Here is a 23634-nt window from a genome sequence, read left to right as displayed (position 1 = left end):
TATATGCCTCTTGGATTTAACACTATCCCTAATTTCCCTTGTTAGCCACAGTTGAGCTTCCTTCCCCGTTTTATTTTTACTCCAGACAGGGATGTACAATTGTTGACGTTCAGCCATGTGATCTTTAAATGCCTGCCATTGCCTATCCATTGTCAACCCTTTAAGTATCATTCGCCAGTCTATCCTAGCCATTTCACGTCTCATACCATCGAAGTTACCTTTCTTTAAGTTCAGGACCCTAGTCTCTGAATTAACTGTGTCACTCTCCATCTTAATGAAGAATTCGACCATATTATGGTCACTCTTCCCCAAGGGGCCTCTCACAATAAAATTGCTAATTAATCCTCTCTCATTACACAACACCCAGTCTAGGATGGCTAGCTTTCTAGTTGGCTCCTCGACATATTGGTCTAGAAAACCATCCCTTATACACTCTAGGAAATCCTCCTCCACCGTATTGCTACCAGTTTGGTTAGTACAATCTATATGTAGATTAAAGTCGCCCATGATAATTGCTGTACCTTTATTGCAGGCATTCCTAATTTTCTGTTTGATGCCATCCTCAACCTCTCTACTACTGTTTAGTGGTCTGTACACAACTCCCACTAGCGTTTTCTGCCCTTTGGTGTTCCACAGCTCTACCCATACAGATTCCACATCATCCAAACTAACGTCCTTCCTTACAATTGCATTAATCACCGCTTTAACCAGCAACGCTACCCCACCTCCTTTTCCTTTCTGTCTATCCTTCCTGAATATTGAATACCCCTGGATGTTGAGTTCCCAGCCTTGGTCACCCTGGAGCCATGTCTCCGTAATCCCAATTACATCATATCCATTAACAGCTATCTGCGCAGTTAATTCATCCACCTTATTACGAATGCTCCTCACATTGAGACACAGAGCCTTCATGCTTGTTTTTTTTAACACACTTTGTTCTTTTAGAATTATGTTGTAATGTGGCCCTTTTTGATTTTTGCTTTTGTTTTCTCTGCCCTCTACTTTTCCTTATCTCCTTTCGACCTTTTGATTCTGCCCCCATTTTACTTCGCTCTGTCTCCCGGCATTGATTCCCATCCTCCTGCCATATTAGTTTAAACCCTCCCCAACAGCACAAGCAAACACTTCCCCTAGGACATCGGTTCCGGTCCTGCTCAGTTTGTACTGGTCCCACCTCCCCCAGAACCGGTTCCAATGTCCCAGGAATTTGAATCCCTCCCCCTTGCACCATCACTAATTCCTTGGTCTTGTCTTCTAAGGGCCCAACATTTACTTTAGCCTCTCTTTCCCTTTTTATATTCCAGAAGGTAATGGTTGTTTGGTGTTTTTGTGACTGGAAGGCTGTTTCCAGTGGGGTTCTGTAGGACTCAGTATTAGGTCCCTTGCTTTTTGTGGTATATATCAATGATCTAGATTTGAAAATAGGGGGTATGATTAAGAAGTTTGCAGATGGTACTAAAGTTGGCGTTGTGGTTGATAATGAAGAAGAAAGCTATAGACTGCAGGCCGGCATGGGCATGATGGGCCGAAATGGTCTCCTTCCCTGCTGTAAATTTCTATGATTCTAGAATTCTCAATCCCTCCAGATCAGCTTTAGTGATTGATGCAATAACGGCCTTATCATGTTCTTATCACACCAGCCAGGCCCTCCAGAATGATCGTGGTGTGCTGTGTTCTGCACAACATTGCACAGCAGCGAGCTGCTGGAGGAAGAAGGCATAGAGCCGCTTCAGGCCATGAGGAGGAGGAAGGAGGGAAGGAGGAAGAGGAGGGAGGAAAACGAGGAGGAGGAGGAATGTGAGGCGGAGGAGGAGCATGAGGAGGAACGTGAGTCAGAGAAGGAAGGTGTTGCAGCCGAGGCTGCAGTCAAGAAACCGGCAGCGGTGCACAGTACTGCCTGCGATGTCCAGGATGCCCTCATTATTGCGAGGTTCAGCATCCCTTTCAGCTTTAGCCTTACATAGCCAGCAGTCAGTGCTGTGAGTACACAAAATATGTACTTTCAATGATTGATCTTGACCGCAAAAATCCAAATTTCAAATATTAGGAATTTGAGATGTGAGTAAAACTTAAGTAAATTGGCCTTGTCTCCTTTTGTATAGAGATGAATTAATCAAAGTTTTCAAGATTATGAAATAGAATTGGCAAAGTTGACCCAGGCAAATTGTTGACTATGGCAAAGGGTTCAAATACCCGGGGACACAAATGAAAATGTAAACTAAGTTGTAAGAAATGTCAGGTGGAACTTTTTCACCAATAAGATAACAGTCATGGAATAAATTACTTGGGGACGGTGAATGAAATAAACTTTATACAAGGGTTCAGTAGACAATTAGATGATAACATTAGTTAAATATTGGTTTGGCTCAGTTGGTAGCACTTTTGCTTGCACATTTGAAGATTATGGGTTCAAGCCTTACTCCAGGACTTAAACAGTTATTCTAAGCTGACCATTTAGTGCTTACAGAGAAGTATTTCAGAAGAGATGTTGGACTGAGGCCATAGCTGCCTATATAAAATGTTGAATGTAAAAAATTCCATGATAGTATCTTTCAGCCTCAACCAACAAAAACAAATGAACAGGGTAGTCATAATGTTTGTGGGACCATGCTTAGTTTGCTTATTAACTACAGTGATTGGACTTCAAAGGCAACAAATTGGCCTTGAAGCACTTAAGGATGTCCTGAGGATGTTAATAAGGTGATATACAAATGAAAGTTCCTTTTATTCTGAACAGAGAAGGGATCGAGAGATTTGGTAGTGGGGCATAATGTATGAAAATAAGACTAGTGACCTCTTTCTGTTCCTAAAAATTAACTAAATCACAAAATGAATTGAGACCATTAAATGTTATTTAAATATCTGTTTTCTTCAATATCATTGCAATATTATAAGGAAATGAATCTGTAAACTAAACAAAAGCATACATATACCTGGAATGGTGCTTGTGGTATTGATAGTTTCCACATTTGATAAATTCGCCCATCGTGATGCCAGACCAGCCCTTTGCACTGACACTTTGTAATTGTCATACAATGTCTTATTGTACTAAAAACAGAAAAGAGAATTTGTTATCCTCCATGAAGGAACACGTTCATCAAGTAGATCGTCAGTCTTAGTAAATTAATGTTAATCTTCGATACGAACTTATCCATTTTATTGTATAGGTGAGGTTGGTTAAGTCAGATAGATCTTGGTCAAGCAATTGTCATTTAATTTATAATGTGTGCTCAGATTTTTCTGGTCTTTAAGGAAGGCTGACAGATTTATTGTGTTCCAACAAGATAGATGTGATGGAATTTATTTTATATTAGACTATTCAAAAAGGTAAAAAAATATTAAAATGAGAGTGCTCTGTTATGATTATCCGACGGAAAAAGGATGAATCCGACTGCACATAATGGAATGACATGGTTTGGATAAAAGCTTGATAGTTTATTAATAATGAATATATTACCAGTCTGGAAGTCCAAGAAACAATGCAAAAATTCTGCAGTGAAATTTGATTCAAACTATTTTTACGAGCCAATTTTTGTTTGTTTTTTTTCATCTCCACTTCAATTCTGAAAGAATTGACTTAGGGTGGCGTTGACAATGAACAATGGTCAGCTATTTGATCACACAGAGCCTCACAGACAAGCCTAATCCTGCCCTCACCCAGCATTTACTTTCCAGGGATAACTGGATAGTGATTAGAAGAGGGGTCCTGGTTAATTACCCTCTCCCTACCTGTTCATGCAACAGACTGAATGGCCTCCTTCTGTGTTGTAACCATTCTATGATTCTATGGGGGAGAAATTGGGTACATTTGCAAAATGAATTTGCGACCGGGCGCGGCACCGCCAACAACTCCCACTAAATTCGGCAGGAGTTTAGCGGCGGCACTATGGCATTGTACCCCGATGTCCTGTACTCAGAGATCGTGACGTCATCACTGTGCACATCGCCCCGTTAGCGCCCCAGCCCTTAAACTGGGTTTTGGGTTTTACTCCCTGAAGCAGCATGGAGCGATAACAGCGACTACTTCAGGGGACTCGTACTGGGCAGCCGGCCGCTACCTGGGTGAAAATTAAAGGGGAGGTGACTGGCTGCTGTGAAAAATGTGCCATTTTCGTTGCCGTTCTGGTCACGGTTCGCTGATGGGGACCGTGCCGCTATCGCTCAGCCCAACACTCTGCTTGAGTGCCAGGCTGATCGTGCAGCACCCCCACTCCCCATTGGTCCAGGTAGGTAGCTTCTTTGGCAGCGTATGCAGCTTGGGTCCTTCCCTTTAATTGCTATGTGCTATGTGGCCCTAGTGCGTAGCGTTGCTGAGGCGTGTGCCCCATTACCACCCAAAGAAGGAAGTGGAGCGCGCTGTAAGTTCATTTCAATGTGTAGATGTAAGTACAAGTGTGGTTAGAAACATAGGGTAGATTCTAACTCCAGGTCTGAATGGTGCAAGTGGAATGCTTGCCTGTTCCTGTTTGCGGAAAACACCATAACCATGTTGCTGACGAGCAGCGTGCCTCGAACTGAGCGGTTGGATGCCGGCCTGTATGGCAAGCAGGGGTGGGGGGGCAAGGACAATCTTAAAGGGGGGAGCCTAGGGTGACATCGGCCCACCTTATTCTTTTGGCGCTCAGAGGAACGCTCTTGCTTCTCCTGTCTGCACAAAAATAATCATTTATTTACATTTTTGGGGCCTCTTTCTCTTCACCACACTCCGCCCAGTTGTCCCTCTAAATTGCATTGGGTTGGTATGTATATCCTAGGCCCCTGATTGTTTTACAGTACACATTCCCCTGCCTGATTCAGATGAACACCTGGTCTGCTCAGCAGCAGGTACCAGTAAATATGGCAGCGGAGTGGTCACAGGGTGGTAAGTGGTGCACAATGATTTTTACCTCTGCTATTGCCCTATTTCCACTGGGCGAGCTGAGAAACCTGCTGCTTTCTTTATTGGTCACTACAGTCTGTGAACACTGAATGCAATGTCATTACATTCCTTGGTAACTCATCATTTTATTGCGTAGATTTTATCTGCATGGAGTATTTCATTAACAAAGTCATTAACACGAGAACAAATTAATGTTCAACAACAATAGCAACAACAGAACGTGCATTTATATAATGTCTTAAATATTTAAAAACATTACAAAGGAGAGCAGGAATAGCAAAAGGTAGAGCGAGAATTAGCAAAGCAAAAGGGTTTATGGAGGGAGTTCCAAAGAGTAGAACTAAGATGTCTGAAGGCACTGGTAAAAAAACAAAAGGGGTGATGGTGGTAGTGAGGGTGGGGGGAGGGCTGATGTACAGCAGGCCACAATCAAAGGATCTTAGGTCATAGGCTGGGTGATAGGGTTGGAGAAGCTTGTGGATGAAGCCATAAACAAGAACTTGATTTTCAATTCAGTGAATTGGGCCACAAGCAGCCGGGAGGTTGATAAGAACAGAGGTGATGGGCGACTGGGATTTTCAGCGGATCAGGATGAAGTCAACAGAGTTTTGCACAAGTTTAAGAAAAAATTCATTCATGGGATGTGGGCGTCGCTGGAAAGGCCAACATTTATGGCTCATCTGTAATTGCCCTTGAGAAGGTGGTGTTGAGGCGCCTTCGTGAACCGTTGCAGTCCGTCTGGTGAAGGTACTCTCAAAGGGAGTTACAGGATTTTGACCCAGCAACAATGACTTGTAGGTGGTGGTGTTCCCATGCGTCTGCTGGCCTTGTCTATCTAGATGGTAGAGGCCATGGGTTGGGAAGGTGCTGGCGAAGAAGCCTTGTCGAATTGCTGCAGTGCATCTTGTAGATTGTACACACTGCAGCCCTGGTGTGCCAGTGGTGGAGGGAGTGAATGTTGAAGGTGGTGGATGGGGTGCCAATCCAGCGGGTTGCTTTGTCCTGGATGGTGTTGAGCTTCTTGAGTGTTGTTGGAGCTGCACTCATCCAGGCAAGTGGAAATTATTCCATCACACTCCTGACTTGTGCTTTATAGATGGTGGAAAGGCTTTGAGGAGTCTGGAGATGAGTGACTCGTCAGAGAATACCCAGCCTCTGAATGCTCTTGTTGCCACAGTAGTTATGTGGCTGGTCCAGTTGAGTTTCTGGTCAATCGTGACCCCTAGAATGTTGATGGCAGGGGATTCGGCAATGGTAATGCCGTTGAATGTCAAAGGGAGGTGGTTAGGCTATCTCTTGTTGGAGACAGTCATTACCTGGCACTGTGTGGCATGAATGTTATTTGCACTTATCAGCCCAAGCCTGAATGAGGAGTTACAAATTGAACTGAACACTGTGCAATCATCAGCGAATATCCTTACTTCTGACCTTATGATGGAGGGAAGGTGGTTGATGAAGTAGCTGAAGATGGTTGGGCCTCGGACACTGCCGTAAGGAACTCCTATAGCAATGTCCTGGGGCTGAGATGACTGGCCTCCTATAACCACAGCCATCTTCCCTTGTGCTAGGTATCACTCCAGCTCGTGAAGAGTTTTCCTCTGATTCCCATTTGCTTCAATTTTACTGGGGCTGCTTAATGTCACACTGGGTCAAATGCTGCCTTGATGTCAAGGGCAGTCACTCACCTCACCTCTGGAATTCAGCTCTTTTGTCCATTTTTGGACTAAGGCTATAATGAGGTCTGGAGCTGAGTGGTTGTAGCAGAACCCAAACTGAGCATTGGGGAGCAAGTTATTGGTCAATAAGTGCTGCTTGATAGCACTGTCGACAACACCTTCCAACACTTTGCTGATGATTGAGAGTAGATTGATAGAGCGATAATTGGCTGGATTGGATTTGTCCTGCTTTTTGTGGACAGGACCTACCTGGGCTATTTTTCACATTGTCTGGTAGGTGCCAGTGCTGTAACTGTACTAGAACAGGTTGGCCAGGGACATGGCTAGTTCTGGAGCACAAGTCTTCAGCACTCCAGCCGGGATGTTGTGCGAGCCCAGAGCGTTTGTACCCAGTGTGCTCAGCCGTTTCTTGATATCACGTGGAGTGAATCGAATTGGCTGAAGACCGGCTTCTGTGAAAGTCAGAACCTCAGGAGGACTTTGTGTAGGGTGGAGATAGGGAGGCCATTGAGAAGTACATTTAACAAGTTGAATCTTGAGGTAACAACAGCGTGGATAACAGTTTCGGCACTTGTGCAGGTGATGTAAGATTGTGGGTGGGCAATAATTTGGAGGTGGAAGTCTTGGTGATGCATAGAATATGGGGTTTTGAAGCTCAGTTCAGGGTTGAAAAGGCTTCCTAGACTGGACGCTGTCTGCTTCAACCCAAATATGGAGCTGGGGAAAGAAATGGAATTGGAAACAAGAGTACGGAGGTTTTGGTGGCAGCTGAATAAGATGGTTTTAATGTTCCCAATGTTGAATCAGAGTAAGTTCTGACTCATCCAGGACTTGATGTCAGGTAAAATTCTGGCAACGTAGAGCTGGTAATGGAATTGAGGATGTGGTTCAATAATTTAAATGAAACACATCTATTCCTCTGGGACACTTACATTATATTTTACATGGCATTTAAACATTAGGATATCTGCAACATAAATATAACAACTCAGCCCTGACTGCTCCCACATGACTCTTGGTAATTGGCTCGAGCAATGTTAATGGTAGCATAGTAGCAGGTTCTCGGCTACCTTCTTTGTGAGAGAAGGAGGTGAAGAGGGATAACTCAAAGACAGGAGAAAAAAACTTTAAAGTACACTTATAAACAAGAAGTAGGTAAAAATGTTTAGAAGATAAAGTTTGTGGGTGGGGGACAAATGCTAAAGCTTATTCATTAATGTTCTCATTACCTCATTTCAGTAACAGTTTCAACATTTAAATTTTTCACTCACCTTTCCTATTCGTATCCCAGTTACCCACTGTTGTAGACTCCACGGGTCATCGCAGCACAGGTACTTGATGTACTGTGACTCTTTCTGAATCTGTGGGTGCTATCAAATTAAATTAACCATCAAAATTGGAGCTAATCTCTGATCCTTTAAACGTAGTACGCATTCAACTGTAGGGTTTTACATACAAAGGGCTCAATTTTCCCCAATGCTGTTTTTTGGCGTACTTGAAAAGTTACGCCCGTTTTTTTGAGGCCCAACTACAGCAAAAAAAAAATCATCCAACATTCCCCGTTTGAATTGTTGATTTTGGCGCCGCATAGCCTGTTCCTCAGCTTTGGGGGTGGAGCCTAAGATCTGCGCCAAAAAGATCAGTTTGCCAGGGTAATGAGGGACACACTGCGGGCTGAAGCTGGAAAGTGAAACATACAATACATTCTGGCCAGCTCACAGCAACCTGCACAAGCACCTTGCACATTGTAGCAGCTTACCAGCATTAAATTATTAAAGAGTTTATACCAAAAGTCTATTTCCCCCCCAGTCCTGGAGCCGCTGCTGCTCTTAACTCTGGCCGAAAGGCCTCCCTCCTCATGGTGCCACTGCTAACCCTGGCCAAAAGGCCCCCCTCCTCCCGATGCCGCTGCTAACCCTGGCCGAAAGGCCTTGTTCCCCCCTCCTCCCGTTGCAGGGTGCCACTCCTAACCCTGGCCGAAAGGCCTCCTCCCCCCTCTCCCACCTCCCCCCTCGCTCCACTCTCCTCTCCCCCTCTCTCTCCCTCTTTGCTGTTGCTGTCCAGACCGTGGAACTGCATCTGCTGCGTGGATTCTTTTACCTGCGCCGATTTTGTCAACTGCCCAGAAGTAGTCACATACGCCGTCCTAAGAAAGATTGGAGTAAGTCGGAGCTAGCCAAACTTGCTTAAATGGCCAGAATTGGTGCGATGGCAGGTTACACCCCCAATGAGGTAAAAAAAAATTATAGCCTAAAAGAATCCTACCTAAGTGAATTGCACTAGCGCAGAAACTTTGGGGAAACTTTGGAGATTTTAATTTACTCAAAAAAAAAAATGATGCGTGCCAATAAAACTGGCGCAGATAATTGGGGAAAATTGAGCCCATAGATTTAGTTCAAGGTTTTGGGGAGAGGCATTGGGACAATCTGACTTAAGTGAAATACATTTGCCCTTTGTTCAGATTTTGGTTGAACAAAGACTTGCCAAAATGTGGCAAATTTGCATCTTGCAATAAAAAAAAAACAAAGTGGAAAATGAAGCTTATTCCATGAGTGAAGAAGGGGTGCTGGATGAAGGTGGAGCTTCAGTTGTCTTAATCACTTGTGATTAGGCATTCAGCTGTTGAATTCTACTGGCTTTTGCTTGGGGAAGGGGGACACATTCGCATTCATATTTGGGAGTTGTGTAATACATGGCAGTCAGGAAACAACCACAATGTCATTACTTTTCGGCTATGTTTATGACCATTTTAGTTTCAGTCAAGTATTGTAGAAGGACGTGGTAATATCCACTTTACCCCTTCCACAAAACCTGAACACACATATATCTGAATAAAATCTCTTCCAGATAACATAATCCCACTATACTACTTTTGTTATTAGTAAACATAGAAACATAGAAACATAGAAAATAGATGCAGGAGTAGGCCATTCGGCCCTTCGAGCCTGCACCACCATTCAATATGATCATGGTTGATCATGCAACTTTAGTACCCCATTCCTGCTTTCTCTCCATACCCCTTGATCCCTTTAACCATAATGGCCACATCTAACTCCCTTTTGAATATATCTAACGAACTGGCCTCAACAACTTTCTGTGGTAGAGAATTCCACAGGTTCACAATTCTCTGAATGAAGAAGTTTCTCCTCATCTCGGTCCTAAATGGCTTACCCCTTATCCTTAGACTGTGACCCCTGGTTCTGGATTTCCCCAACATCGGGAACATTCTTCCTGCATCTAACCTGTCCAATCCCGTCAGAATTTTATATGTTTCTATGAGATCCCCTCTCATTCTTCTAAATTCCAGTGAATAAAAGACTAGTCGATCCAGTCTTTCTTCATATGTCAGTCCTGCCATCCCGGGAATCAGTCTGGTGAACCTTCACTGCACTCCCTCAATAGCAAGAATGTCCTTCCTCAGATTAGGAGACCAACACTGTACACAATATTCAAGGTGTGGCCTCACAACTGCAGTAAAACCTCCCTGCTCCTGTACTCAAATCGTCTCGCTATGAAGGCCAACATGCCATTTGCCACCTTCACCACCTGCTGTACCTACAGATATGTGAAGAGAAAAAGATTGAAGACTAATGTAGGTCCCTTGCAGTCAGAATCAGGGGAATTCATAATGGGGAACAATTGAACAAATACTTTGGTTCGGTCTTCACTAAGGAAGATACGAATAACCTCCCGCAATACGAGAAAGGGGAACTGAGGGAAATCCTTATTAGTCAAGAAATGATGTTAGCGAAATTGAAGGGACTGATGGCCGATAAATACCCTGGGCCTGATAGTCTGCATCCCAGAGTACTTAAGGAAGTGGCCCTAGAAATAATAGATGCATTGGTGGTCATTTTCCATGGACTCTGGTTCAGTTCCTATGGATTGGAGGGTAGCTAATGTAACCCCATTTTTTAAAAAAGGAGGGAGAGAGAAAACAGGGAATTATATACTGGTTAGCCTGACATCGGTGGTGGGAAAAATGCTGGAATCAGTTATTAAAAATGTAATAGCAGCGCATTTGGAAAGCAGTGACAGGATTGGTCCAAGTCAGCATGGATTTATGAAAGGGAAATCATGCTTGACAAATCTTCGAGTTTTTTGAGGATGTAACTAGTAGAGTGAATAAAGGAGAACCAATGGATGTGATGTATTTGGACTTTCAAAAGGCTTTTGACAAGGTCCCATACACGAGATTAGTGTGCAAAATTAGGCACATGGTATTGGGGGTAATGTATTGATATGGATAGAGAACTGGTTGGCAGACAAGAAGCAAAAAGTGGGAATAAATGGGTCCTTTTCAGAATGGCAGGCAGTGACGAGTGGGGTGCCGCAAGGTTCAGTGCTGGGACCCCAGCTATTTACAATATACATTAATGATTTAGACGAAGGAATTGAACGTAGTATCTCCAAGTTTGCAGATGACACTTAGCTGGGTGGCAGTGCGAGCTTTGAGGAGGATGCTAAGAGGCTGCAGGGGGACTTGGACAGGTTAGGTGAATGGGCAAATGCATGGCGGAAGCAGTATAATGTGGATAAATGTGAGGTAATCCACTTTGGTGGTAAAAACAGGAAGACAGAATATTATCTGAATGGTGACAGATTATTAAAAGGGAAGGCGCAACGAGACCTGGGTGTCATGGTACATCAGTCATTGAAGGTAGGCATGCAGGTACAGCAGGCAGTAAAGAAAGCAAATGGCATGCTGACCTTCATATCGAGGGGATTTGAGTGTAGGAGCAGGGAGGTCTTACTGCAATTGTACAGGGTCTTGGTGAGACCACACCTTGAGTATTTTGTGCAGTTTTGGTCTCCTAATCTGAGGAAGGACGTGCTTGCTATTGAGGGAGTGCAGCAAAGGTTCACCAGACTGATTCCCGGGATGGCAGGACTGAAATGAGGAAAGACTGGATACGCTAGGCTTATACTCACTGGAATTTAGAAGAATGAGAGGGGATCTCATAGAAACGTATAACATTCTGAGGGACTGGACAAGTTAGATGCAGAAAGAATGTTCCCGATGTTGGGGAAGTCCAGAACCAGGGGCCACAGTCTAAACATAAGGAGTAAGCCATATAGGACCGAGATGAGGAGAAACTTTTTCACCAGACAGTTGTGAACCTGTGGAATTCTCTGCCACAGAATGTTGTTGAGTCCAGGTCATTGGACATAGTCAAAAGGGAGTTAGATGTGGCCCTTACAGCTAAAGGGATCAGGCGGTATGGAGAGAAGGCAGGGGTGGAGTACTGAGGTTGCATGATCAGCCATGATCATATTGAATGGTGGTGCAGGCTCGAAGGGCCGAATGGCCTACTCCTGCATCTATTTTCTATGTTTCTATGTTTTACCTAACCTGTCCAAATCACCCTGCAGCCTCTTAGCATCCTCCTCACAGCTCACACTGTCACCCAGCTTAGTGTCATCTGCACACTTGGAGATATTACATTCAATTCCTTTGTCTAGAATCCATTAATGTATATTGTAAATAGCTGGGATCCCAGCACTGAACCTTGCGGTACCCCACTAGTCACTGCCTGCCATTCTGAAAAGGACCTGTTTACTCCAAGCTACATGTCTGCCATCCATTTCTCTATCCACGTCAATACATTAAGACGGATTGCAAAAGTTTCTATAGATATGTAAAGAGAAAAAGGTTAGTAAAGACAAACGTAGGTCCCCTGCAGTCAGAATCAGGGGAAGTCATAACGGGGAACAAAGAAATGGTGGACCAATTGAACAAGTACTTTGGTTCGGTATTCACTGAGGAGGACACAAACAACCTTCCGGATATAAAAGGGGTCGGAGGGTCTAGTAAGGAGGAGGAACTGAGGGAAATCCTTATTAGTCGGGAAATTGTGTTGGGGAAATTGATGGGATTGAAGGCCGATAAATCCCCAGGGCCTGATGGACTGCATCCCAGAGTACTTAAGGAGGTGGCCTTGGAAATAGTGGATGCATTGACAGTCATTTTCCAACATTCCATTGACTCTGGATCAGTTCCTATGGAGTGGAGGGTAGCCAATGTAACCCCACTTTTTAAAAAAGGAGGGAGAGAGAAAACAGGGAATTATAGACCGGTCAGCCTGACATCGGTAGTGGGTAAGATGATGGAATCAATTATTAAGGATGTCATAGCAGTGCATTTGGAAAGAGGTAATATGATAGGTCTAAGTCAGCATGGATTTGTGAAAGGGAAATCATGCCTGACAAATCTTCTGGAATTTTTTGAGGATGTTTCCAGTAGAGTGGACAAGGGAGAATCAGTTGATGTGGTATATTTGGACTTTCAGAAGGCTTTCGACAAGATCCCACACAAGAGATTAATGTGCAAAGTAAAAGCACATGGGATTGGGGGTAGTGTGCTGACATGGATTGAGAACTGGTTGTCAGACAGGAAGCAAAGAGTAGGAGTAAATGGGGACTTTTCAGAATGGCAGGCAGTGACTAGTGGGGTACCGCAAGGTTCTGTGCTGGGGCCCCAGCTGTTTACACTGTACGTTAATGATTTAGACGAGGGGATTAAATGTAGTATCTCCAAATTTGCGGATGACACTAAGTTGGGTGGCAGTGTGAGCTGCGAGGAGGATGCTATGAGGCTGCAGAGCGACTTGGATAGGTTAGGTGAGTGGGCAAATGCATGGCAGATGAAGTATAATGTGGATAAATGTGAGGTTATCCACTTTGGTGGTAAAAACAGAGAGACAGACTATTATCTGAATGGTGACAGATTAGGAAAAGGGGAGGTGCAAAGAGACCAGGGTGTCATGGTACATCAGTCATTGAAGGTTGGCATGCAGGTACAGCAGGCGGTTAAGAAAGCAAATGGCATGTTGGCCTTCATAGCGAGGGGATTTGAGTACAGGGGCAGGGAGGTGTTGCTACAATTGTACAGGGCCTTGGTGAGGCCACACCTGGAGTATTGTATACAGTTTTGGTCTCCTAACCTGAGGAAGGACATTCTTGCTATTGAGGGAGTGCAGCGAAGGTTCACCAGACTGATTCCCGGGATGGCGGGACTGACCTATCAAGAAAGATTGGATCAACTGGGCTTGTATTCACTGGAGTCCAGAAGAATGAGAGGGGACCTCATAGAAACGTTTAAAATTCTGACGGGGTTAGACAGGTTAGATGCAGGAAGAATGTTCCCAATGTTGGGGAAGTCCAGAACCAGGGGACACAGTCTAAGGATAAGGGGTAAGCCATTTAGGACCGAGATGAGGAGGAATTTCTTCACCCAGAGAGTGGTGAACCTGTGGAATTCTCTACCACAGAAAGTTGTTGAGGCCAATTCACTAAATATATTCAAAAAGGAGTTAGATGAAGTCCTTACTACTAGGGGAATCAAGGGGTATGGTGAGAAAGCAGGAATGGGGTACTGAAGTTGCATGTTCAGCCATGAACTCATTGAATGGCGGTGCAGGCTAAAAGGGCCGAATGGCCCACTCCTGCACCTATTTTCTATGTTTCTATGTAATACATTACTCCCAATACCATGTGCTTTAATTTTGCACACTATTCTCTTGTGTGGGACCTTGTCAAAAGCCTTTTGAAAGTCCAAATACACCACATCCACTGGTTCTCCCTTATCCACTGTACTAGTTACATTCTCAAAAAATTCTAAAAGTTTTGTCAAGCATGATTTCCTTTTCATAAATCCATGCTGACTTGGACCAATCCTGTCACTGCTTTCCAAATGCGCTGCTATTACATCTTTAATAATTGATTCCAACATTTTCCCCACTACTGATGTCAGGCTAACTGGTCTATAATTCCCTGTTTTCTCTCTCCCTCCTTTTTTAAAAAGTGGGGTTAGATTAGCTCTCCTTCAATCCTTAGGAACTGATCCAGAGTTTATAGAATGTTGGAAAATGACCACCAATGCATCCACTATTTCTAGGGCCACTTCCTTAAGTACTCTGGGATGCAGACTATCAGGCCCTGGGGATTTATCAGCCTTCAATCTGATCAATTTCCCTTGCACCATTTCCTGACTAATAAGGATTTCCTTCAGTTCCTCCTTCTTGCTAGACCCTCAGCCCCTAGTATTTCCGGAAGGTTATTTGTGTCTTCCTTAGTGAAGACAGAACCAATGTATTGGTCTGCCATTTCTTTGTTCCCCATTATAAATTCATCTGATTCTGACCGCAAGGGACCTACATTTGTCTTCACTAATATTTTTCTCTTCACATATCTATAGAAGCTTTTGCAGTCAGTTTTTATGTTCCCTGCAAGCTTGCTCTCATACTCTATTTCCCCCCTCCTAATTAAACTCTTTGTCCTCCTCTGCTGAATTCTAAATTTCTCCCAGTCCTCAGATTTGCTGCTTTTTCTGACCAATTTATATGCCTCATCCTTGGATTTAACACTATCCCTAATTTCCCTTGTTAGCCATGGTTGAGCCATCTTCCCCGTTTTATTTTTACTCCAGACAGGGATGTACAATTGTTGAAGTTCATCGATGTGATCTTTAAATATCTGCCATTGCCTATCCACCATTAACCCCAAGATGACAGATTAAAGATTCCTGCACACCTCTATAGCAGAAAGCCTCCACACTGTATAAAATTTTGCTTGAAAGCAAGAAAACAGGTAACTGTCGAACATGATGGCATCAACACTGAACAACAATGTCATCATGTGGTGTAATATGAGCTCTACATGTGATGACAGAAAAGATTTTTTCAGGTTGTTCAGAGTGAAGTGGGATCTGAACAGCTCAAATAGCTGGGCTGGTGATACAGGAACTTTTAAGGGTATATTAATCAAATACAGTTGACCAGACGTGAAAGGAACTGAACTTAATACATTGTTTAGCCAACAACAACAACAACTTTTATTTATATAACACCTTTAACGTAGTGAAACGTCCCAAGGCACTTCACAGGAGTATTATGAGACAAAAAATTTGACACCGAGCCGCATAAGTACAAATTAGCGCAGGTGACATTTTAAGGAGCGTCTTGAAGGAGGAAAGCGAGGCAGAGAGGCGGAAAAGTTTAGGCAGGGAGTTCCAGAGCTTGGGGCCTGGGCAACAGAAGGCACAGACACCAATGGTTGACCGATTATAATGAGGGATGTTCAAGAGGGCAGAATTAGAGGAGCGCAGACATCTTGGGGGCTGGAGGAGATTACAGAGATAGGGAGGGGTGAAACCATGGAGGGATTTGAAAATAAGGATGAGAATTTTGAAATAGAGCCATTGCTTAGCTGGAAGCCAATGCAGGTCAATGAACACAGGGGTGATGGGTGAGCGGGACTTGTGCAAGTTAGGACATGGGTAGCTGAGTTTTAGATCACCTCTAGTTTACATAGGGTAGAATGTGGGAGGCCAGCCAGGGGTGCATTGGAATAATCAAGTCTAGAGGTAACAAAGGCATGGATGAAGGTTTCGACAGCGGATGAGCTGAGGCAAGGGTGGAGATGGGCGTTGTTACGGTGGTGGAAATAGGCGGTCTTAGTTATGCTGCGGATAAGTGGTCGAAAGCTCATTTCAGGGTCAAATATGACACCAAGGTTGCGAAGAGGGATGGAGTCAGTGGCTAGGAAATGGAGTTTGTGACAGAAAACAGTGGCTTCGGTCTTCCCAATATTCATTTCGAGAAAATTTCTGCTCATCCAGAACTGGATGTCGGACAAGCTGTCTGACAATTTAGAGACCGTGGAGGGGTCGAGAAAAGTGGTATTGAAGTAGAACTGGGTGTGATCAGTGTACATGTGGAAACTGATGCTGTGTTTTCGAATGACGTCGCCAAGGGGTAACATGTAAATGAGTAATAGGAGGGGGCCAAGGATAGATCCTTGGGGGACACCAAAGGTAATGATGCGGGGGCACGAAGAGAAGCCATAGCAAGTGATTCTTTGGCTATGGTTAGATAGGTAAGAATGTAACCAGGCAAGTGCAGTCCCACCCAGCTGGACAACGATGGAGCGGCATTGGAGAAGGATGAAATGGTCAACTGTGTCAAAGGCTGCGGGCAAGTCAAGAAGGATGAGGAGGGATAGTTTGCCTTTGTCACAGTCACAAAGGATATCATTTGTGACTTTGGTGAGAGCCATTTTGGTACCGTGTCAGGTGCGGAAACCAGATTGGAGGGATTCAAACATGGAATTGTGGGAAAGATGGCCACGGATTTGGGAGGCAACAAGTTCAAGGACTTTGGAGAGGAAAGGGAGGTTGGAGATGGGGCAGTAGTTTTCAACGACGGGGGGGGTCGAGGGTTGTTTTTTTCGAGGAGAGGGGTGATGAGAGCAGATTTGAGGGAGGGGGGGACAGTACCTGAGGAGAGAGAACTGTTGACAATGTCAGCTAACATGGGAGCCAGAAAAGGAAGTTGGGTGGTCAGCAGTTTGGTGGGAATAGGGCCAAGGGATCAGGAAGTGAGTCTCATGGACAGGATGAGCTTGGAGAGGCCATATGGGGAGATCGGTGAGAAACTGGAGAAAGATGTGAGGTCAGGGCTAGGGCAGAGGGGATCCTGAGAGGAAGTTTGGCCTGGTGAGCTGGGGAAGTAAAGGGAAGAGGCAGAGGCGGTCTCAATCTTAGAGTAAAGAACTTATTGTCGGAGGTGAGGGTAGAGACTGGGGAGAGGGATTTAAAAAGGAGGTTTGCAGTGCAGAATAGAAGCCGGGGTTCAACAAGCAGGCGATGAATGGAAATATGACTTCACATCACTGGTGTTGCTTAACCGACTGCATTCTGGTTGATATACAACAGAAATGTCATGATTCCATGGAATTTAAAATGACTACATACTGGGAATGCTACAGGCCAATTGGTGGGAGCGAGGTAAATTCCATGTTAAAAAACATAAATGTCTTTAATAAATATGTCAGTGTGGGATTGCTCCAAACCTTGTGACTGGTAAAGCCAAAGGATATCTGGAGCTTTGAGAATGCAAGTGTAGCATTTTAGTTTCATTGAAGATGGAATGAAGGCCGGTACAGGTGGGCCCGATTTTAACTCCAGGTGGATTCTCCGTTCAGGCCTGAATTAAAATTACAATCAGTGTCAATAATGTAATTGGATCGCAAAATTCATATGTAAAGAAAGACCCTGTTGGCTCTGGGCGGGTGTCCTTGCTGCCTGTTTAGGAGAGCAGGTTAAAATTGCAGATGTTGTGATCATGGCAATTAAAATTAAAAGCCAGGCAATTAAAAGCCAGGGCAATTTTAACTGCCCACCCGCCAGTTTTCTGCTGAGCGAGTAGGGTTTAAATTGCCCCCAATTTCTAGTATGAGGAATGCTGGTGAATGGAACATTCTTCCAATTTTTGTACCAATTTTCAGCCTCGAGGGATTTCCCAATCAGGTCTATTACAAGTTACATAGTCCTTTGGTTATGAGATGACTCCACACCCTCTATTCTGATTTACTATCACAGCTGAAAGTATATATAGTTCACAACTTTCATTTTAACTCTTAATTTCTGATGAACTGATAATTAAAACAATTCTTAACAAAATGAAAACTAAACTAGGGGACCGAGGGTCTAGTGAGAAGGAGGAACTGAAGGATATCCTTATTAGGCAGGAAATTGTGTTAGGGAAATTGATGGGATTGAAGGCCGATAAATCCCTGGGGCCTGATAGTTTGCATCCCAGAGTACTTAAGGAAGTGGCCCTAGAAATAGTGGCTGCATTGGTGATCATTTTCCAACAGTCTATCGACTCGGGATCAGTTCCTATGGACTGGAGGGTAGCTAATGTAACACCACTTTTTAAAAAGAGAGGGAGAGAGAAAGCAGGTAATTATAGACCTGTTAACCTGACATCAGTGGTGGAAAAATGTTGGAATCAATTATTAAGGATGGAATAGCAGCGCATTTGGAAAGCATTTGGACAGGATCGGTCCAAGTCAGCATGGGGAAATCATGCTTGACAAATCTTCTGGAATTTTTTGAGGATGTAAGCAGTAGAGTGGACAAGGGAGAACGAGTGGATGTGGTGTATTTGGACTTTCAAAAGGCTTTTGACAAGGTCCCACACAAGAGATTGGTGTGCAAAATTAAAGCACATGGTATTGGGGGTAATATACTGACATGGATAGAAGACTGGTTGGCAGACAGGAAGCAGAGAGTCGGGATAAACGGGTCCTTTTCGGAATGGGAGGCAGTGACTAGTGGAGTGCCGCAGGGCTCAGTGCTCGGACCCCAGCTCTTTACAATATTCATCAATGGTTTGGATGAAGGAATTGAGTGTAATATCTCCAAGTTTGTAGATGACACTAAACTGGGTGGCGGTGTGAGCTGTGAGGGGGATGCTAAGAGGCTGCAGGGTGACTTAGACAGATTAGGTGAGTGGGCAAATGCATGGCAGATGCAGTATAATGTGGATAAATGTGAGGTTATCCACTTTGGGGGCAAAAACACGAAGACAGAATATTATCTGAATGGTGGGAGATTAGGAAAAGGGGAGGTGCAACGAGACCTGGGTGTCATGGTTCATCAGTCATTGAAAGTTGGCATACAGGTGCAGCAGGCGGTAAAGAAGGCAAATGATATGTTGGCCTTCATAGCTAGGGGATTTGAGTATAGGAGCAGGGAGGTCTTACTGCAGTTGTACAGGGCCTTGGTGAGGCCTCACCTGGAATATTGTGTTCAACTTTGGTCTCCTAATCTGAGGAAGGACATTCTTGCTATTGAGGCAAAGGTTCACCAGACTGATTCCCGGGATGGCCGGACTGACATATGAGGAGAGACTGGATCAACTGGGCCTTTATACATTGGAGTTTAGAAGGATGAGAGGGGATCTCATAGAAACATACAAGATTCTGACGGGACTGGACAGGTTAGATGCGGGTAGACTGTTCCCGATGTTGGTGAAGTCCAGAACCAGGGGACATAGTCTTAGGATAAGGGGTAGGCCATTTAGGACTGAGATGAGGAGAAATTTCTTCACACAGAGAGTTGTTAACCTGTGGAATTCCCTGTCGCAGAAAGTTGTTGATGCCAGTTCATTGGATATATTCAAGAGGGAGTTAGATATGGCTCTTACGGCTAAAGGGATCAAGGGGTATGGAGAGAAAGCAGGAAAGAGGTACTGAGGTGAATGATCAGCCATGATCTTATCGAATGGTGGTGCAGGCTCGAAGGGCCAAATGGCCTACTCCCTCACCTATTTTCTATGTTTCTATGTTTCTAAAGCAGCTAATGCTTTATATATAGTTGCCATGGTTTACCTTCAGTACAAAGCAGTGATCAGTCGGTGCTTTGTATTTTGCTTTGTAATTCTTTCCGTAGTAAATATTGACATTCTCAAATTGGATGAAACAAACCAGATCACAAGATGTCTGTTGGAAAAGTCAAATAATTTACAATGTGCTTGTGAAGTCACTCGAAATACTAAACAGAGGAAGTTTCACAAACTTATTTACAATGTTGTTACCCATAGTGACCAAAGGAATTCTTATCCTTGGTTGGTTAATAAATAAGTTTTGGCTGTCTGCAAGGATGTATTACTGCCACTAGGGGGTAGTGCAAACACCTTTAATGGTCTTTTATTAATAGGACTCACTGAGTAAGAGCCCTTTCTTGTCGTAGGAGTTCCTGCTGGAAATCTTGTGCTGTTTTACATTTTGCCTGTAAACGTCTCTGACTATGTAGAAGTATGGCTTCAGATATTTCATTAAGCTTTATTTTAGTTTAAACCTTAAGAATTCTCTTTTAGCAAAAATGCATCTTTACATTTTCTGACCTTGGTTTTTCCTTTGGGAACATAATAAATCCCAGAAGCTCGCAGGAGAAAGTATCGACGTTTCCATGACTTTTTTCCATCTTCTTTTACACAGAGGCCTCCTTCAAGCTCTGGTACAATGACAGATGTTCCACAGAAACATTCCTATGTGCACAGATAAATTTAATTTATGTGACAGGAAACATTAAACATCTAAAGCACTTGTTATGATAAAAGCATTTTATAAAGCTAATAAACATGACTTGCAGCCAGGTCAGATGCTCAAAGTGGGATTATTTAGTGTGCTATAATTCTCAGGGAAACTGAGCAGTCAAGTTTATCACAATGATATGATCAGGAAACTGGGATGCCTGAAGCTATCATAATAATCAGTCTGAGCTAGCTTTATAGCATATGCTTTCTACCACCTCTGAACCATATAAAGCAGGAAGATTCCAGGTTCAAACCTTGGTTTGTGCCAAATTAATCAGGGCATTAAGTTGGCCTTAGACTCCCTGGCCTAGAAAAGGGGATTGTTAGGCACTTCGCCATGTGGGAGGGAATTTGCTGTTGAGCAGCATGCTTATTCCCACACTGTCACAGAATGCCAAGTAATGCTTTTGAAACAAAGTTGTGCATATTTTACTCTGTGATTCAAAATGCTGCATTGGTTTACGTGGATTTTCATATTTTTATTGCAACCATCATGTCCCAAGGCACATTTAATCAAAGGTTTTCAGAGCTCTCCTGATGGCTGTTGGTAACATTAGTGTATCAGCAACTAAACCATACAGAGTGGGAGGTCCCAGATTCAATTCTGGCTCTGCTGAGATAATTAATGTTGGATCGGGTGGCAGTACAGTTGCTATAATTGGCCTCACTGTTCCTGGGCTAGGAAGTGGGAAATCATCCAGGGTTAACTCACCTGATCATTTTTCAATAAGCCATGGTGGAAAGTGCACATGCTTGAATGTCGGGTGAAGACATGATGGAGCTTGGTTATGATATCCCCTGAGGTTGAATTGCCGGTCAACCCTCATTGTCTAGGGTCCCAGATGAGATCACTTAGGTGAGGTGGTGGATGACTCCTGGTGGCCATGGAACCAATGCTAGTGTGAGTCAATGCCCTCAGCAGGAAAAAAAAGTCAGATTTCGGATGGACTTTTGAAATTTGATGGTGGCATCAGAGAGAAAATGGCCTAAGTATGTCAAAACTCCAGAGGCTACTTCCTGACTCAGAAGAGGAACACATGGTATTTAGAAAATAAAATAAGCCATTGAACACCTCAATCATTGAGAATGCATTTGTATAAGTTTATTCATAATGTTAAAAAAATGATGGTTCCCTGGATGGCTCAGTGGGGTAACACATTGGTCAGCGTTAAGTCAAACGTGCCTATTATGGTTACCCAAGGGACCATTACAGTCGGCCACGATATTCTTCTGAGAGAAGAAATTCTTCTTCATTTCCGTTTTAAATGGGCGATCCCTTATTCTGAGACTATGCCCCCTAGTTCTAGATTCCCCCACGAGAGGAAACATCCTCTCTGCATCCAACCTATCAAGCCCCCTCAGAATCTTATATGTTTCAATAAGATCACCTCTCCTTCTTCTAAACTCCAATGAGTATAAGCCCAACCTGCTCAACCTTTCTTCATATGCCAACCTCTTCTCTCAGGAATCAACCTCATGAACCTTCTCTTAACTGCTTCCAATGCAAGTATATCCCTTCTTAAATAAGGAGACCAATATGGTATGCAGTACTCCAGGTGTGGTCTCGACCACGATATACAGTTAATGGGGTCAATTGGGAAATTGCACCCAAAATGTGCTGGCCATTCCGCCGGTTAGGATAAAGTTCAAGTTTCCGCTAAAATTTGTTTGCATCATGACAAACATAAGATCCTCCATAAACCAGCACAATTGGGCAGCATAATAGAACATAAGAGTTTATTTTTTTTCTTCCCATTAAAACTTATTCTTTGATGTGTTTAGGAGTGGTAACTTGGTGCTCGGTGCATGCTATATCTGACTTTTTTTCCTGCTGCTTTTCTGCCTTCATCTGCTGAGCGCATTGACTCACACTAGCAGAGGAAGGCAGCAGCAGCCAAGTTCATGGCACCATGGGTGGCTCTGTTGCACAGGAGGGCAGGAAAAAGAGTGGGAGAGCTATAGTGGTAGGGGATTCTATTGCAAGGGGAATAGATAGGCATTTCTGCAGCCGCAATTGAGACTCCAGGATGGTATGTTGTCTCCCCGGTGCAAGGATCAAGGATGTCTCGGAGCGGCTGCAGGGCATTCTGGAGGGGGAGGGTGAACAACCAGTTGTCGTGGTGCATATAGGTACCAACGATACAGGTAAAAAAGGATTAGGTCCTACAGGCTGAATTTAGGGAGCTAGGAGTTAAATTAAAAAGTAGGACGTCAAAGGTAGTAATCTCAGGATTGCTACCAGTGCCACGTGCTAGTCAGAGTAGAAATAGCAGGATAGTTAAGATGAATATGTGGCTTGAGGAATGGTGCAAGAGGCAGGGATTCAAATTCCTGGGACATTGGAACCGGTTCTGGGGGAGGTGGGACCAGTACAAATCGAGTGGTCTGCACCTGGACAGGACCGGAACCGATGTCCTCGGGGGAGTGTTTGCTAGTCCTGTTGGGGAGGGTTTAAATTAATATGGCAGAGGGATGGGAACTATGCAGGGAGACAGAGGGAAGTGAAATAGGGGCAGAAGCAAAAGATAGAAAGGAGATAAGTAAAAGTGGAGGGCAGAGAAATCAAAGGCAAAAATCAAAAAGGGCCACAGTACAGCATAATTCTAAAAGGACAAAGAGTGTTAAAAAAACAAGCCTGAAGGCTCTGTGTCTCAATGCGAGGAGCATTTGTAATAAGGTGGATGAATTAATTGCACAGCCGGCTGTTAACGAATATGATGTAATTGGGATTTCGGAGACATGGCTCCAGGGTGACCAAGACTGGGAATCAACATCCAGGGGTATTCAATATTCAGGAAGGATAGACAGAAAGGAAAAGAAGGTGAGGTAGCGTTGCTGGTTAAAGAGGAGATTAATGCAATTACAAGGAAGGGCATTAGCTTGGATGATGTGGAATCTGTATGGGTAGAGCTGCGGAGCACCAAAGGGCAGAAAACGCTAGTGGGAGTTGTGTACAGACCACCAAACAATAGTAGTGAGTTTGGGGATGGCATCAAACAGGAAATTAGGAATGCAATAAATGAACAGCAATTATCATGGGTGACTTTAATTGACATATAGATGGTACTAACCAAACTGATAGCAATACGGTGGAGGAGGATTTCCTGGAGTGTATAAGGGATGCTTTTCTAGACCAATATGTTGAGGAACCAACCAGAGAGCTGGCCATCCTAGACTGGGTGTTGTGTAATGAGAG

General features: G+C 43.9%; 1 protein-coding gene across 7 annotated transcripts in view; it reads right to left on the bottom strand.

Moving 5' to 3' along the window:
• Positions 1–23634, bottom strand: part of apbb1ip (amyloid beta (A4) precursor protein-binding, family B, member 1 interacting protein) — a 213393-nt gene that overhangs the window by 25741 nt on the left and 164018 nt on the right. For 6 of the 7 annotated variants that reach the window (XM_070881446.1, XM_070881451.1, XM_070881447.1 and 3 more), the window contains exons 9-12: positions 20247–20390; positions 19732–19842; positions 7827–7925; positions 2934–3048 (exon numbers count right to left, since the gene is read on the bottom strand). In XM_070881446.1, the coding sequence (XP_070737547.1) occupies positions 2934–3048; positions 7827–7925; positions 19732–19842; positions 20247–20390 (469 nt within the window). The remainder of the gene's footprint in view (positions 1–2933; positions 3049–7826; positions 7926–19731; positions 19843–20246; positions 20391–23634) is intronic. The other variant, XM_070881453.1, reaches the window with a different exon arrangement.

Source organism: Pristiophorus japonicus, chromosome 5, assembly GCF_044704955.1.
Source record: "Pristiophorus japonicus isolate sPriJap1 chromosome 5, sPriJap1.hap1, whole genome shotgun sequence".
NCBI lineage: Eukaryota > Metazoa > Chordata > Chondrichthyes > Pristiophoridae > Pristiophorus > Pristiophorus japonicus.
The sequence above is the reverse complement of the archived record's forward strand: the minus strand, read 5'-3'. Positions and strand labels throughout refer to the sequence as shown.